General features: G+C 36.6%; 2 protein-coding genes across 2 annotated transcripts; one reads left to right on the forward strand and one right to left on the reverse strand.

Annotated features, from left to right (window-relative positions):
- Positions 1 to 33: 33 nt before the first annotated feature.
- Positions 34 to 2,309, reverse strand: LOC132064947 (CCG-binding protein 1). The gene is made up of 3 exons (XM_059458121.1): positions 2,009 to 2,309; positions 1,356 to 1,429; positions 34 to 597 (listed from the first exon to the last, which is right to left on the reverse strand). The coding sequence occupies exons 1-3, from the start codon at positions 2,226 to 2,228 to the stop codon at positions 292 to 294; spliced, it is 600 nt and encodes a 199-aa protein (XP_059314104.1). The 5' UTR covers positions 2,229 to 2,309; the 3' UTR covers positions 34 to 291.
- Positions 2,310 to 10,082: 7,773 nt separating this feature from the next.
- LOC132062204 (uncharacterized) lies at positions 10,083 to 11,655 on the forward strand. Its single transcript, XM_059454823.1, has 2 exons — positions 10,083 to 10,668; positions 10,787 to 11,655. The coding sequence occupies exons 1-2, from the start codon at positions 10,083 to 10,085 to the stop codon at positions 11,653 to 11,655; spliced, it is 1,455 nt and encodes a 484-aa protein (XP_059310806.1).
- The last annotated feature ends 6,888 nt before the right edge of the window (positions 11,656 to 18,543 follow it).

Below are 18,543 nucleotides of genomic sequence, written 5' to 3' on the forward strand. Positions count from 1 at the left end.
ACACCATTGAGGAAAAAGACATCAAAGGGTATGCAGAAACTTCACTGATATTAGAATTTCCCAAAACCAAACCATATTTACATTCAGAACAAATGGCAAGTCCTAACCTACCCATAAAAGCACACTATTTTATGCTAACACTAACAAAAATACGTGATAACATCCCCACAGGCTCAACATTACATCACCAGAAATTTTTACCACATTGGCCAAGATAATACACCATTCAACTCCATTCCTTGACCTTATTATTTTGAAGCTCAAACAACATGCTTTTTATGAAGCTCCATATCAGTAGTCAATTCTAGTTGAGTCCCAAACAGCGTGTGTTCCTCTGGCTCTGAGCATTTTGGTAAAGGGTGAATCTGGCATTCTAGCTTTCTCCTCTTCCTCAAGCTCTTCTCTTGACCTTGGCAATCCATCAGGTATAGGACAATGTCTTTCCATTTTCGCCTCAAGATTCACAGCTTTGGCTGATTCTTTGCTTTCCTTTTTGTCTTTGTGCATGTCTATAACTCCATGTAAGCAGCCAATGAGAGTCTTTACTCCCCCTGCTTGAAGTATTAGCCTCTCTATCTCCTCCTTAGGTGCTTTTTCCTGGAAACAAAATAAAAATTCAATTCAATAACAGAGTTGGCAGGTGCTACAATTACATACTTAAGATCATCACAATATTCGGACAATAGATCACTTAAACTGGATTTACAAAAAGATCAAGCCGTACTAATAGGTTTGATGGGCATTTCTGACTTAAGAATCCAATTCAGATAGAATTGTTAGCTTACTTTTTCTGGTATACCCACACAATGAAAACAGATTTTGGTCAACTCGTTTTCATAAGCCCTTTTTTATTTTTTTTACCTTACCCGCACCTTGACTAATAACACGGGTTACCTGCTACTACATCCATATCTCACCAGCAGGTGTAGGGGGTAACTCTGTCCACCCAGGCCTGACAGATGAGAACAAATCACTTGAACCAAGTGTAATTGCCTCTAGGATTTGAACTTGAAACCTCATGGTTCTCAACCCACTTCACTAACCACTAAACCACACCCTTGGTTGCTCTTTTTCATTAGCTTTTACGTCAAAGTTCCTAGGAAATATTTAACCTTGAGTTTAAGTTATGTGCACCAGTAGCTGATTAACAGGTACACCATCAAGTTATGTTGACATTAATGCAAGTCATTATCCAAAGAGCCAAATCTCTAAACATGAGTTAATTAATCTGTTAGAACCAAGAGCTTAATATGTAACAACACATATAATAAGTACAATAGCATGTCTCTGGCAAATAAGAATGCTGCAGAATTTTATTTCAAGAACATATGAAGGCCTGCTGATAAAGAACTTACTTCAAGATCTTTGAGTTCAAAATAGGCCTGCCAACAGCTATAGGAATCATCCCCTTCTAAAACAGAACAATAATCTGCAAATTACCATACACACAGCCCATTAGCAATTCAACAAAGCAGAAAAAAGCTTACTTTAACAACCAAAAAAGCAAGCTCATCCCACCATCCCAGTTTTTTTATGTGAATATGGACATGGATTTAAAAACTACACAAACTAGAATAAATCACAAATTTAATTAATTAATCGTATTAAACAATATACAATAAAAACTATTCAACCCCAATCATAGTTACATGCAAAACTGTTCTTTAATTATTTAAAGCAAATCTGTTTTCTTGTAAAAGAACATTCTTCTACAGGAAGGAGAAAATTTGAAGATTCATGAATAAATAATCAGGGGCGGGGCAGATCTAGAGGTTGATTACGGATTTACGTGAACTCAGTAACTTTTAACTGGAAGATACATATATATATATATGACATGTATCCAACAGTTATTATTAGTTAGTGTAAGTAATAAATTGAGATCTCCGTGGGAACCCATAAATAATTCGTCTCTAATAATAAATCTAATACTATCTTACAACAAGCGAAGGAAACGTAAGAACCAAGAAAATACAGGTACAAATAAAGAAGATCTGGACATATATACCTGCAAGTTCATTTTCAGATTTTTCAATCAAAGGTGGATCTTTAACAACTCTATCAAACTTGGTTCTGCTAAAAGGTTCAAGCTTTGGTATATAAGCATGAGTCCTTGAACAACAACGAATTCTTGATGAATTTACATCAAATCTTGAAGAATGAAGCTCATTATTAGCTCCAACAAGACATGAAGAAGATAAAGAATTGAGAGTCACTGAATGTAACATTTTCTTTTGTGTTAAAACCCAAATAAGATATCATCAAATTGCTCAATAAATTAAAACAAACTTAAGGATCTATAAATAGAGGATGAGTTAAGATAATAAATTTATAAAGAGAAACGAGAAGTCAGAAAGAATTGGGAATGGATAAGGATGAGATATTTTTCTAATACTTTTTCTACACGAAGGTAGATAATGTTACTTGTCGATGATGATTGGATTAGTGACAGGTGAATCGTGGCCGTTTATGGATTGTGTTTGCGTGTGATTTTTGATCAGATTGGCGGTCTTAAAATGGAAACGTATGATGCGGCGGCCTGTTATATAAGTGGGGTTCTTTCTGGGATATTTTTATGACATACTGTGTGTGTGGAAATTTTAAAGATATTTTTATGAGCCCACAGGTTTTCTTTATACTTTTTGCTTTTTCCAACTTTGATTTGTCTTGAAGCAAAAGAAAGAATTTTTTATTTTATTTTTGGGTTTTTTTTCGGGTGTTCAATATTTATATTGGAGCCTAATTAGTCATATTTAAATGGCGTGTTTGCATGGACCATTTTGAGATAGCACTTCTAATAAGATATTTTCCATTATTAGGACTCTAACACGAACCAGAATAGAGGAATCCCAACCGTCACACACTATACACCATTTTGGTAAGAAATTTGTTATTGTCAGTATTTTACATAAAATGATTCTCTAGATACTAATCTTGACCAATGAAAAATAGAATGTCCGTTAATTAGAAAATAAGCTATCATTCACTGACTTGTATGGATGCAAAATTGAATGGGAAACCAACAGTAGAAATAAGAAGAAAAGAATAAAATAAAATAAAATAAATTACTTTTATATACATGACAGTGCGACACTATAAATCACATAAAAAATATTATTGCACGACAGTATTCGTAATAAGCGGAGATTTAGAACTGAAAAATGAGAAAGCGATTTATTATAATATGTTAATGTTTTAATAATGAAAAAAGTTATATAATCAATTTGAATAAATCTAAATTTGAAAAACAAACAGAAACAAGGGAAAAGGTGACGTGTCTCTTTAGAAAGTAAATTTCACTTTATTCCCTTAATCTTAAATTGAATCGACAATGTCATGACTTACGAATGAATGGCCTGGACCAATATTGACAAAGCAATTCTATTAGAAATTCTTTATTAAGTGGATTCACATATTTAATATAATTATACATAGATATGCTATCAATTAAAGATGCTCATTTTTCTGATTTAATAAAATATTAATTTTATGGCCTAAATAGATAAATCTTATGTTATAAAGTATGGATTTTGTATGCGTAAAAACCTAATTAATTCTTCAATTATAATTAATGGGTTCATAACTAAAAAGTTACACCTCTTCTGAAAAGTTTTGAAGAGTTATGTCTCTTCCGAAGAGTTGTCTCACTATTCTATGTTGTGCTACTCAATTTTCCTTCCTTTATTCCAATTTATTTCCCAAGCTTTTAAATTTACTAACGAGCTAAATATTTTTATTTGTTATTTTTATGTCTACTACTATTAATACCACCGCCTCCATTTTCACTATTTTTTACTAGTATTACTTTATCGCAAATATTTCGTCATCGCTTCATTTTAGGATTTTGTTCTCGTTAAATTAATTCTACTTTATTAAATTTTTACTTTATACATACTAATTATTATTTATCTTCACATATATTGCACTAGTTGTTAAATTAAAAGCCCAAAAGTGATTAAATGGAGGAGGAAAGACCCACATTTTCAACCAACATCTGATCCCAAACAACTAGCCCATATATTAAATTTAATAGCCCAAATGATCAAGCCCATTATCCATCAATTCATCCGACCCGATCCGACCCACGTTTTACCCGATCCGGCCCCAAATGAAATGTGACAAAACAAAAACCTTCGGCCTAATCTATTTCTCTTTCTCAAACGCCGTCTCTCTCTCTCTCCTTTCCTCTTTCCACACAAGCTCCATTTTTCTCCATCGATGGCGATTTGAAAACGTTCCATTTTTGCAACGCCATGCTTGCTCTCTTTTCTATTTTAAGTGAAAACCAAGCTCTCTTTCTCCTCCTCTCCATTTTCGGATAAACCTTTCCCCATCTTTAGCCACGAACGGTAATTTGTTACACCATTTTGGTACAATAATATCCTCTCTTTCATCATCGGGATAAATCAACAAAAGAGGCCAAAATAGTCTTTAAAAAAATCGACTTTTATGCGGAAAATCAAAAGCTTTACCGATTCATTCAAACCGTGACCATCGCTTTGAACGGTCCACTTTGATTCAAGTTTGAATCCATTTTCAAATTCCCGCCTAACAAAAACCATAGCCATTTTTTTCTACCCCTATAAATACGTCTCTAAATCCACAGCCGAAGGGGGGAGATTTTTCTGGATCCTAGTTTACCCCTAAGGTTTTACACAATTGAAAAAAAATTATTTTACTTGCGTCTTGAACGTGGTCTCCTACATAAACTTTCGCGTCCGATCTGGGTTTTGAATATGTCGCTACAAGAGTAGATTCGTGATCCTGTCCCAGTTCATTGCACCCACAAGAGGTAAAATTCGACGCCATTTCTGTTTATTTTAAGCATCTCTGTGCGTTCATGTTTGTTGTTTGTAAATTCCACCTTTTAATTAGATGTTAATCAATTTTAATTTCTTGATCATAGAGATTTCTCAGCGTTAATAGCTCATCTTTTTTTCGCTGCAGTTCAGTTTGTCACATTTATTAGTTTGTTTTATGTAGATTCTAGAATGTGGGTTAAGTTTTAGTTTGTCTAATTTCACAAGAATACGAGTTAGTCGTAGTGTCGTTTCGATTTTACGTGAATGCCTATGTCTTGTGTGCCTTTACTGAGTTTATTTATTCTTTCATCGAGCTTGCAGAGTATAAACCATTTACAAAGCGTGTTACGCTGTCTATTCAAAAAATGATGAATTAGTTTTGGAGGATTAATTCAAAGTATGGGCTAAGTTTTATTTGAATCATATCTTCAAAGACTTCCTCCCCTTCGGTTTCTCTTCTTCAAGTATCCCAGTTTCTATAATTCTCTTAACGTCTTCATTTTTGTTTTACGGGTTTTGTTGTCACTTCATGCTATCGATCGATTGCTCGACTCTGTTTTATATGCATTTAAGTCCAAATATGAGTTAAGTGATTGAATTCAGGATTGTTTCAGGTTTGTCTGGACTATTTGTGATATTTGTTTACATTCTTTCTTCCCTTTTCTTTAGCAACTATATACATGAATCGATGTAGCGCCTGTATCTATCTACATTAGTTTAGTACGGGTAAATAGGTTTATGTTAACTTAAGTCTGATATGCTATTCAAGTTATCCGTATTTCTATGCTAATTTCAGTTCAGCCGGTACAGCGCATTTGTGTTAGCCTAAGCGGCATTTTTAAAAAAATGAAAACTTGTCCTGTTGACTGAGCATGTTTCGATCTAGTCGGGTTCTTTAGTTCAAATTATTTAAATGTTGGTCTTGAGAACGCGTCCAGGTTAGATTAAACTAGCCAATCATGAATTAGCTCAGTTAGGTGTACTTTAGCCATTTTGTCGTTGCGTTTTGGGGTTGAAATTGCTGCTGCCCTCTAACCATTCCGCTGCTTTATGTTGGTCCATGAGTGTTGCATTTTGACCCCTTTCTTTCTGCTTTATTTGTGGATACGAACTGCTGTAGTTACAGCCATGTTAAAAGAGTACCTTTCAGGTTTTGTAACATGTTTCACTTAATTTCCGAAGATATTCTAATATAAATGAGGATTCTCTGTTCTTTGCTTATTGCTACCCTCGTATGTGTCTCAATAAGAGTACTAGATTGGTTGGGTTCGGCATTGGATTTACCGTGAGTACGAATGTTTGCGTTTTCCTTAAGTTGAGCTAGTTTCCAAAACTATGAATCTGTGTGTATATCTTGGGCATGACATATGTTTATTTTCATTCTTATCTGCCATTTGGGAAGGGGAATCTTTATGGTCTCATAATGGTTTGTTAGGACTTCACATCTGAATACGTTAAATAGGAATGAAAACTTATTGTTTGTATGTGTTATTACTCAAAGACATGTTCTCGGGCCTGCACCTATTTTCCTTTAACTGCTCTGCTCTGTGTTGTCTACTGCCCAGTTAGTCTACTGTTTTCTTCCTAATTTGGTTGCTTTTCTTTTTATGTATTTAAAGTATAGGTCCCGAAAGTCCTCGTATACTAATCCTTATCTTTTCCTTTTTTTTTTTTTTGCACGACCACCGCATACGAGTCCGAGGGACTCGCTCATCTCCCGCATTCGACGTTGGGCTAAAAGCCCAACATAATATCCTCGGGTCATCTTCCATGTCAGATCCGTCCGCAACACAAATAGAAACAAAAAATCTGGGCTGAAGCCCAATGAACAGCGACAACAGCAGCGGACAACAACATTCAAAATGGGCTGAGCCCGTTTGAATCATATTTCGCCTTCTAATTTATTGTGCCTCTATTTTACTTTATTGCATTTAACTTATGTTGTTTTTTACAGAGTTTATCATTTTATAATGAAAAAAAGAGAAGATAATATGACACAGTAGGGCCCGGAAATAAAAGCTCTCGGCGCATGTTAAGCTACGCTTGCTAACATACGCCAATCACGACAAATGGCCCGGAAACGGAACCCTAAGGCGCAGATCTCAAACCAAAAAGGAACGGTGGTGACCACACAACATAATCCACCAGTAGCACAACCGGAAGGAACCAAGAGAGTGGTGACACCAGAGACCGGAGTACCTCAAGACCTTGATCCGATACAGTTGGGACAATGGTTGACGGAGGCGAGTTCATCTAAGGTACAACAGGCTCCGACCAAAGGAGTTTCGCTAAGACATCAGCTTCCACCGGCGACGGTGACCCCAGATGCCACAGTAGACATCGAACCTGAAATAGGGGCAAATCAAGCAGCGAGAAAGCTCACTTTCTCAGCTGATACTGCAGTCGCTTCTAATAATGAGGCCCGACCTAATAATCGAGCCCCAAATCGAGGTAAGAAACTTAACTACTTTCCACCGGTACTGAAGGATGGCAATAAGGTTGTTAAACTGAACCTATCGGAACTGGAAGCACAGAAAAGGAAGTGGGATAGTGCTCTAATTGGCTATGTCGTTGGCAAAAACCCTCCGTTTAAATAGATGCTTAAGTTTGTCTATGCCATATGGAATTTTGTTGAAACGCCAAGAGTGTTCTTACACGAGGAGGGATACTACATCTTTAAATTTGCAAATGAGCAGGATAAGATGAATGTTCTTCAATATGGGCCATATACATTTGACTATCGACCTATGGTGCTCAAACAAATGGACTACTAGCTTCCGGATGGAGACGGAATCGATTAGACAAATGCCGCTGTGGGTGATATTTCCAAACTTACCTGTTGAGTACTGGTCTACTGAGAATCTTGGTCGAATAGCAAGCTTCATTGGTAACCCTGTTTGCACAGATAGACTAACTGCTGAAGAGGAACGATTGTCCTACGCTAGAATACTGATAGAATTGGATGTTACACAACCTTTACCTGAGCAGATGCTAATTGAGGAAGCACATGGTAAATATAGAACTCAGTTATTAGACTATGAATGGTGGCCAGAATACTGCCAGGAATGTATGTGTCTTGGACATGTTACACAGAAATGTCCGGTGAACGGCATTCTTGCAAGGCCGATAAAGTACACGGGGATTTGTGCACCAGCTAGAAGGAGCAAACAAGTACTAACACAATGGCAAACTAAAGATGCACCAAATGTCCAAGCTGACTCTTCCATGCCTGAATTTCCACCTGAGGTTGCCATCCCAATTGAGAAAGGGAAAAAGGAGGACGCACTTGGAAATAAGGTTCAAACAGTAACTAGCAAGGCAAGGAACAAAGAGAAACAACCGAGTGAGAAAGTCACAACAACCCGTGAAACACAAAATGCAACATCGAGCCTAACAGGGCAGACTTTACATGAATTTGGCTTTGTTGAGAGTAGCAATGTTCTACAGGGTCCTAAGCAGCCCTTTCATAACCCCCATGATACTATGTTCTTGGAATATAAGAGGGCTAAATCAGCCCTATAAGCAGAAAGAATTGAGATCATTTCTGCTTAGAAATAAGATAGATCTCTTGGGCTGCCTAGAAACTAAAATCAAAGCGGTGGAAATTAGGCTGATAAAGCGAGGAAGTATTTGGGAACTGAATGGACTTGCTGTGTTGATTACAATGTAGAACCAAATGGAAGGATGCGCTCTGCTGGAAACATCAAAATGTACAGCTGACAATGCTAGAAGCTCAAACACAATCAGTCCATTGCTATGTTGAAGACAAAGGGTCAACATTTAAGGCTTATATGACTTTTGTCTATGGATTAAACACAAATTCTGGAAGGAAGGATATATGGACACACCTGAGAAGGCTACATACAAATATGGTGGAACCTTGGCTCATATTAGGTGACTTCAACACTGGATTATCAGTCCATGATAGGTTGAATGGAGCACCAGTCTACCTAACTGAAATTCAAGATTTTCTTGAGTGTATAGAAGACTTGGGGGTGGGGCATCTACCTAGAAGTGGATGTGACTACTCTTGGTGTAATAAGAGAGAAGCTACAGACAGGATCTACAGCAGAATTGACTGGGTGTTAGGCAATCCACAATGGTTCCAGCACTATGGTTCACTCGAAGCACTGTTTGGCAGCCCAGAATGCTCGGATCACTCCCCTATTATCATAAACACTTCAAACCTTACCAACCATGTACTAGGCCATTTAGATTACTGAATGTGCTTCTTAAGCAGGCGAGGTTTATAGAGCTAGTCAGCCAGGTCTGGAACCAGAACATAGCTGGTCACACTATGTTCAGAGTTTGGAAGAAGCTCACAACAATTGGAACACAAGCCAGGAAATTGAACAAGGAAATGTCATCTCTGGAGACTAGAATAAAAAATCTAAGGGAGCAGTTACTGGAGGTTCAAGGAAACCTAAGAACCAACATGTTTGATGCATCCTTGATCAATACTGAGAGAGATATACTGCTACAACTCCATAAATGGGATGCCATTTATGAACAAATGCTGAGAAAAAAGTCAAGGGCAACCTGGATTGCACATGGGGATTCTAACACTAAATTCTTTCATGCACACCTCAAGGCCAGGCAGACGAGAAACAGAATAGCCTCCATTTGTGATGAACAAGGTGTAAGGATTACTGACCCTGCCTTGATCCACCAGGAATTTGTTACTTTCTTCAAGCAACTGCTGGGTACATCTGCAGCTGAATTACCCTGTCTTGACCCCAGCATTGCCAGGGATGGACCATGCTTAACACCTGAGCAACAAAGGCAGCTGCTAGTGCCTGTCACCAGAGAAGTGATACTTAATACATTGCATAGCTTGCCCTGTGATAAGTCACCGGGAGTGGATGGATTCCCAGCAGAATTCTTCAAAGAATTTTGGCCTGTAATAGGAGAAGAGGTCACAGATGCTATTTTACAATTCTTTGAGAATGGAAGGTTGCTTAGGAGTATAAATTGCACAACTGTCACGTTAGTACCTAAGGTAACCACCCCAAATTTTGTTAAAGAATTTAGACCAATAGCTTGTTGCTCCACTATATACAAGCTCATTGCTAAGATCGTGGCGAGTTGAAGGCGCGTGGTAGACTACTTGAGTGGGGCCTTCTCAATCGGGCGTTTATAGAAGGACGGAACATACTTGATAATGTAGTTGTAGCAATGTAGCTAGTAAAGGGCTATGGGCAAAAGCATGTGTCACCAAGATGTTTCATGAAGATAGATATAAGAAAAGCGTATGATTCTGTGGAGTGGGGATTTCTTAAAATGGTTCTTATCGAATTTGGGCTTCCTAACAGAATGGTGGAGTGGGTTATAACATGTGTTACCACTGTAAGCTATTCCTTGGTGATTAATGGTGGGCTGACTGAGAGGTTCCAAGCAAAAAAAGGCCTCAGACAGGGTGACCCTATGTCACCTTACTTATTTGTCCTTGTCATGGAATATCTAAATAGGTCCCTTAAACAACTGAGATATGACCCTAACTTTAATTACCATCCAAAATGCTCAAGGCAGGAACTGGTCCACATTTGTTTTGCCGATGACTTAATCATGTGCTGCAGGGCAGACAAGGGATCCATACAATTAATGATGAAGGCTTTTGAACACTTCTCCTCTGTCTCAGGACTACAGGCTAACCTAGACAAAAGTTCTTTCTATGTTGCTGGAGTTACGGATGAGTTTAGAGATCAGATCCTTCAGGAAATGAGGTTTACATTGGGTGAAATCCCCTTTAAATATTTAGGAGTTCCCCTGTCCTCAAGGAAACTAACCATCCAACAATGTATGCCACTAGTTGAGAAAATTATTGCAAGGATAAGATGCTGGTCCTCCAAGTTACTCTCATACAGTGGTAGATTACAACTCATCAAAAGTGTCATTTTTGAAATGCAAACTTATTGGGCTCAGGTGTTCCTTACCGCGAAGGTTATAAATGGTGACCACTGCTTGTAGAGTCTTCCTTTGGACAGGAAGCAATGAAAGCTCCAGAAAGGCTCTTGTTGCTTGGGATAACATGTGCTTGCCAAAGGCAGCGGGGGGACTCAACATCATAAATTTTGAGCAATGGAATAAGGCAGCAATATGCAAATTGCTGTGGTCCCTATCTCATAAGAAGGACACACTCTGGGTACAGTGGATTCATAGCTTCTATATAAAGACAAGGAATCTGGCTGATCTTGTAACTCCTAAACAAGCTTGTTGGCTTGTTAGGAAGATATTTGATGCTAGGAAATGGTTTCCTAACACTGATCCAATCACTCACCTGGCACAGTTCTCAGTTGGAGGAAGGTTCAGTATTAAGCAAGCTTATTTCTCCTTTATTCCTCAGCTTCCTAGAGTTCCATGGAGGAATTTGGTACAGTCTAAAGGTGCTCTCCCTAGGCACCGGTTGTTGTTGGCTAGCGATTGCAAAATCGATTGGCTACGTATTGACGGATGTAAGTGGGGAGTACAAGTGTCTCAGAGCTGTGTGTTGTGCAACACACTAGAAGTAGAAACAATGGAGCACCTCTTCTTTGGCTGCAGGTACTCACGATTTGTATGGCATACTCTGCTCCACTGGGTGGGACTACAAAGAAGGATAGGGACCTGGGCGGAAGAAATTGGTTGGCTCTCAAAGGCTGTCAACAACAACAGGCCACGAGCAAACATATTGGGATTCATAGCAACTGCTACCGTATACACTATATGGGTTGAAAGAAATGCAAGGAGGTTTCAAGCTAAGGCTAGATCAAATGTGCAACTCATCAGGGATATTATTTTGCAGTTGCATAGCAGAGGACAGAATCAGAGTAAATGGAGTAGAATGCTGCATAGTTTGAATAGTTATCCTGTATAGGCTTAGCTAATTTACACTGTAATAGTTAGGAAGTAACTGGAATAGCTCTAGAGTCCAAACAGAGCTATCTGTACAGAATTGATACTTGGTTGAATAAAAGTTTCATTTGACCAAAAAAAAAAAAAAAATTGCTTCATTTTGAACTCTTAGCATTAGATGAATCATAGGAAATTTAGTGGGATTTAGTTTTGATAATGAGTAGTTAATTTAAAGAAAACCAATAATTAATTCCATAAGCTTCATTTTCTTCCTTTTACATATTAGAGTTATTTATAATGCTTTAATATTTATTTTCAAAATAATTGATCTTTAAATAGCATATTTTGAATTAAAGGAGTTATATTTTATGCTTATTATCTTAATTTCAAAACATCACCAAACACGCAAGTATAAATTCAAGTATATTTTATAAATAACTTTCCAAGTTTTGAGTCAATATGCGTATTTTTAAGTATGGTTAATAATAATAAAGAAAACTCTCATCGGCTATTTTGTTTATACTACTAGAAATACAAAAATCAATTAATACCTCGCCACTTGAATTATATCAAATATTTATTAAAACATTGCATAAATCTCACTTTCTTCTATTTATAATTTTCTATAAATCTTATTTTAATAGCATCACTATATTTCTATAACCTTGACAACATTTACAAACTATTTTATTTTCTATAATATTACATTCACACTTAGCCTAATTAGATTTAAGTCTGGTCGGATTAACCATTATTAATGGAACTTAGAGGATGCCTAATACCTTCCCTCTAGGTTAGTTGAACCCGTACCTAGAATCATTTGGTTTCGCAGACTTTTAAAATCAACTTTAGATAATTACTCTAAACAACCTTAGGTGCCCTAATTCACCGTAAATAATTAGGTGGCGACTCTTAACTTTAAATAACCCCGGAATTACCGGGATGTTGTAAACTATTTTGACTTAGGTTAAAATAGGGTATGACATTCTATATATTGGTACTGAATTCTTTTCATTTCTGGCTCATTAGGAGAAGTATCAAAAAGAAAGTAACAAGACTTAGAAGATCATGACTTCATTTAATCGATTCTTACAAGTGTCCTTACTATTCTTCTAAATTTATATCTATGTCTAATGATTTACTTGCGGTCTTGTATGGACTGTATAAAGTTTTCCATCAATCCAACATCGAATTAAGTGGCTATATTCGGGATTCAGGTTGATAAATATCGACTTATAGAACAAATTAGGTGCTTATTATGTTGCAGCTTGCAGAGTCGGTTATCCCTCATCTCCCTTCTATGTTATAGTATCACATCTCCTTTTCTAGCATCCCTAGCTATCTTACTTTCAGCACTTCAATTATAACTCTTATCATTCAAGCATCAGTTTAATTATTAGCTATTGTAATTGAATTAGTTCCTATCAATACAAATTGAGAGTTTGGTTACTATTTCATTGTTGTTTGCTACGGATAATCCCTTGAACAATAATTTTCGACAATTAACCTTTAAAACTGTTACGTTTTGTTCAACTCCTACATACTTGAGGATGACAAAAACTAACCATGAATGAGTGCTGCAATTGTTCTTGTATGCGACAGGATTCATATTAAAGTTTGTCCAAAAAAATAGTACAGTAATTATCTAAACTCTTTATTTTTTTCACCTACTAGTTGAAAGATTATTCCGATGGAATTATTATGCTAGAATGAAATCACAACCAGTGAAAAAATTGACACATGCTGGTTAGCAACCTAATGTAAATGTTAGCTAAGTTTGGCTGGGTTTTGTGATATATTCTTTAGAGTGATGTGATCATTAAGGATTTTCAGTGAAGCAGAGTGCAATTCGTGAAGCTCTGACTTGATAGGATTAAGAAGCTAAATAATGTAAGCTACCGCGAAAGAATTAGTTTAATTTAATATTAATAATAGCGTCAATATCTCCAAGTTTTTGAGTTTAAGATTATACTATAGTGCATGTGTATACAAGACCGTCAAGACCAATCGCACAGTTATCTTCACATAATCAAAAATAAGAAGAAGTTGCTAATTGTTATCTCCAAGACTCCAACCATCACACCAACATCGTCACATGTTTTGGACTATGTAAGGAAAATTTACATCTAGTTCGATATTTGGATTAGATGTTAATTAAGAAACTTACGAAATCACACAAACAATAAAAACCAAATGCAGTCACGATATCAATTTCAATTTAAGTTTCAGCAAATATCATTTTTTTTTCTTATAAAAGAAGTCTTCTGGTAATGAAATCTTAATATTTAATTAAAATGTATAAGATTTTTGTTCAAATTGTAAATGATTAGCTTTACATTACCCAACACATGGACAAAAGAATCATCCAAAATCCGTTATCACAATAAATTATAGGAAAAAGGTCAAAAATGCCCCTCTACTTTGGGAAAAGAGAAATTCAAAAATATCACTCGCTTCAAATTTGGGTCAAAAATACCCCTGCCATCATTAAAGTTTTCAAATATACTCTTATCTTAACGGAAATCCCCAAAATAACCCGATTTCATTTTTAGACCCTCTCCATTTAAACCCGACCCAACTGCATAAAAAAATCATATGCGACCAACTTGTTCTCTAGTCCTGCATCTGGAGCCACTAGGCACAAGAACGGGTAACCATATGCGTTTTTTATTTAGTTTGGTCGAGTTTAAATGGAGCGGGTTTAGTTATGATGGGATTTCTGTTATGACAGGAGTATATTTGAAAATTTTTAATGGCGGGAGGAGTATTTTTTACCCAAATTTGTAATAAGGATATTTTTAGCCCTTTTCCCAAAGTATAGGGACATTTTTTACACTTTTCCCTAAATTAAAATCCTAAAACCAAATGTTTTCACGTTATCAAACGGAAACTACCCTGCACATGCAATATCCAAACACTTGCCTTTGGTTTGGTTCCTCGAGAGGGGCTAAAACAAAACTAAAAGATCATTTTTTAATTATTTTTTTTCTGTAATTTTGCAACTGTACTTTTAAAAAAAATTAAGGAATCAATATCCAAAATCATACCAAAATAGTAACACATTAGCAGTCGTATTTCGAACCTTGTCCTTTATTCATTTTTGAAATGGAAGTTCCAGTACTGGTTTGGTAGGATTAGAAGCGAAGTGAATTTCCTTAGTCCGTGCAAATTTGAGATGATAAAAAAATGGACATATAAAATTACTAAATTTTACTTCTTAGTACAAAATAAGAAATCATTGTTATCTTTCACCTTTAGTTTTTCCTCTTTCAGTACAACATAAGAAATCATTTTTATGCTTCACCTTTAGTTTTTCCTCTTTCTTACATTCAGTTTTTTTTTTTTTTTTTTAATGACATGAGAACCCGCACAGCATTCTTTTCTACAAGCGCGCGGGGTAAACCCAAATTTTGCGTGCAATGTAGCTCGCAAACCACACAAGAGTAGACGCACTTCAAGAACTGCCTGGTGCGACGTGCTCAACCGGCGCAAATCCTGCGCAGTGTGGCGGGGAGGTTTCAACCCAAACCTCCATTATGAAGTAGCTCCACGCCAACCAATCGAGCCCCGCGTCTTACATTCAGTTTTTAAAGTTGAAAAACTCATTTATTGTTAATATATTGGTTGCCGTCTAATTAAAATTGTATTTGAGTAACTAACAACATGACTTGAGATATCTATAGCAAAACTGCAATTTATTTTCATATATCCTAAGCTGTTTAAGCGTCACTCTCCTCGTTGCCACTACAGTCATAACTCATTAGACACGTTATTTTGATGCGTTGGGCTACTTGTTGCATCGAGCTGGTTGTTTGTTTAACCCTACCGCTTTTGACACAGAGGCAGTTTTTTTATCCTTATATTAAGCGATTCAACTCTAACCAGATTTATTACTTCGACAGTTTTTGGTGACAATCATAAAAAATAATAGTGATGAGCAGTGATATAGCCAGGATTTTAACAAAGAGGGTTTAAAAATATAAAGAAGCAGACAAACGAAAAAGCCAAGGGGATTCAACGTCTACTATATATACACAAAAAGAATAATTTTCACCTTATATATACAGTGTAATTTTTTACTGAAGGGGTTACTCCTGAGCCCTTACTGGCTCTGCCCCTGGTAAAGTGTATGATTGAACCCCAACTCAATACGTATCATTTTTTAAAGTTAGCTGACGCATTAGAAAGAGCAAGCTAAGACCTTTCAAACCATTTTCAGCTTAGTTGGCTTAGGTCCCAGGCACATATGTAACTATATTATCTCTCTTTTTTGCTTTTCTGTTTTTTTTTTTTTTAAAAAAAAAAACAAAAGATAAGACGATAATATTATCGTTGTGACACAATGCGATTTTAAATTAGTATGCGATTTTAAATTAGTACTCCCTCTATTTCAACATACTTGTCGTGCTTTATTTTTCGAGAGTCAAACTATTTGAATTTTGATTAATATTTTTAAATGTATTTTTTCACCATATTAATATAAGAAGAATCGCAGCAACAACAACAACAACAACACACCTAATGTAATCTCACAAGTGGAGTTTGGGAAGGAGGGAATTGTACACAACTTTACACCTACTTTGTGAAGGTAGAGAGGTTGTTTCCAATAGATCTTCGATTCAAGTAACACATATCAAAACACGTATGATACAGTAGAGAAAAAAACAGTAGCAACAACATATAACACGATAACCAAAGCAAAGGAAATAACATGTAATAATCAAGTCGAAGCATAAGATGATGATAATAATAATAATAATAATAATAATAATAATAATAATAATAATAATAATACAAATAAGGGAAATTAGACAATGCCTGACTGCCTAATAAACTTCTACCCTAATACTTGATCTCCATAACCTCGTATCTAGGGTCATGTTCTTGATAAGCTGCATTTGCTCTGTGTTCTATCTACTCACCTCTCACATACGTACTTCTTCGGCCTGCCATTACCTCCCCTCAAAACCCACCATAGTCAACCTCTCACACCTCCTCATTGGGGCATCAGAGCATCTCCTTTTCATAAGTCCAAACCACCTTAGCCTCACTTCTCTCATCTTGTCCACCACAGAGGCCACTCCCACCTTGTCTTGAATATCGCCGTTCCTAACTCCATCTCTTGTAGTATGCCCACACATTCATGACTAGCCAACACTTTGCCCTGTACAACATAATGTCACACCCCAATCGTGATATATGTAAGTACGATATCTACGGGCACCCGACCCCTACTAGAAATAGCGAACCCGCCGGTTCTCGTTATACTCATAGTCTCACCGGACTCTTAAATCATGAGACGAAACGCATGGTGAAAGCTTTTCAAAAACATTCTTCGTTTTTCTCAATCAAGCGAAACTCGTAATGTAACGTATAATGATACATCGCTTATATACCGTTCATGCTTATAGAAAGAAAGGACTGCCGACGATCGTATACATGACTTCTCCTTGTTCGCAAAAGTCTCTAACATAAGATATGACATCAAAACCCAAGTCGGGACAGACCACAACATACCCATAATGTATATGAACTTTAATTCTCATAATCACGGTCATAGTTCACTATGTTTTCTCACAGAATACTCCGACGCGGCATCACTCCGAACCGAACGGAGTTTACCAATCCAACCGATAGCACTCGGAACATCCTACAACATCAAACTCCTAGATAACTTTTCGCAAGTACCAAAAACAGTTCATATGCGCGCGCGTGTTTTTGTTGGTTTGCAAACACTCTTTGCCGCCCCGTGGATGCAAGGGAGAGTTCGTACGAATAATGTACTGAGTATGTAAAGCATGATCAATAACATAATGAAAGCATAAGAAATAGCATAAGATGGACGAGTTATGAAATGAAAGAGCTAGGTATACCTCTAGCGACGTTCGTTAAATTTACTTATCCTCTTTCTAATGGGAAACTTCCATTTCATACATTTATACATATAGTAGTATCATACTCGACCATTAAAAGGTTCGGATCTTACGTACCCACCATAATAAAGCTTAGCGTTATACGTATCCGGCCCTACCAAGGCTCGTTGTTATCCGTACCGGCCCTACCAAGGCTCGTTGTCATCCGTACCCCCGCAGCGCGCGCGCGCGTTAGATATCGTACCCGGCCATACAAGCTCGGTTTTATGCAATAACCATACATACTTATATATATATATATACACATAGGTGTGCTTAAGTCATGTCAACATCATCATCATCCTTGCCATTATTACTATTATTATCATCGTTATTATCATCATCACTTTGAAGAACTTTCACCGGGGGTATTTCAAAATATCGAAAGTCATGAACATTCTAACATTTCTAGGAATCAAACGTTTCGAAGATCTTAGATGGCATCCCTAGAGTTCACCTTGTCATCATAATCGTTATCATTATCATCACGAGAAACATTGTCAACAATATCAAGAGAATCTCGAGGATCGTGAGCTTACAACATTTATAGGAATAGGAGTAGCATAAATATCTCGTATAGGCGCAAAATGAGGAAAACATGCCTTTAGAAAGAAGGGTTAGCCTTACATACCTCTTTGTCTCCTTAACTCTATCGACTAAACGGTTCCTTCGAAGCCGAAGCGATTCTACATTTAAGAGAATTCGTGCTAAGATTAGATACTCGATAATACACTCAAGCTTAAGCTAAAGCTAATAAAAATCGGAAAAGATTTCCTTTGTTTCTACAACTTCCTCCATATGATATAACAACTCCCAAACATCAATAACAACATTCATAATATCATAATCAATAACTTCGTCAAGTTCGACATTATCCAATTCCCACAATTCCCTACCAAAATGATTCATGACTATAGCTATGGCATAACACCGTACTCGTTCTCATATAATACTTCCTTAACATCATTTGTATCATTTACAACAAGATTCCACTCATA

Source organism: Lycium ferocissimum, chromosome 7 (genome assembly GCF_029784015.1).
Source record: "Lycium ferocissimum isolate CSIRO_LF1 chromosome 7, AGI_CSIRO_Lferr_CH_V1, whole genome shotgun sequence".
Taxonomy (NCBI): Eukaryota; Viridiplantae; Streptophyta; class Magnoliopsida; order Solanales; family Solanaceae; genus Lycium; species Lycium ferocissimum.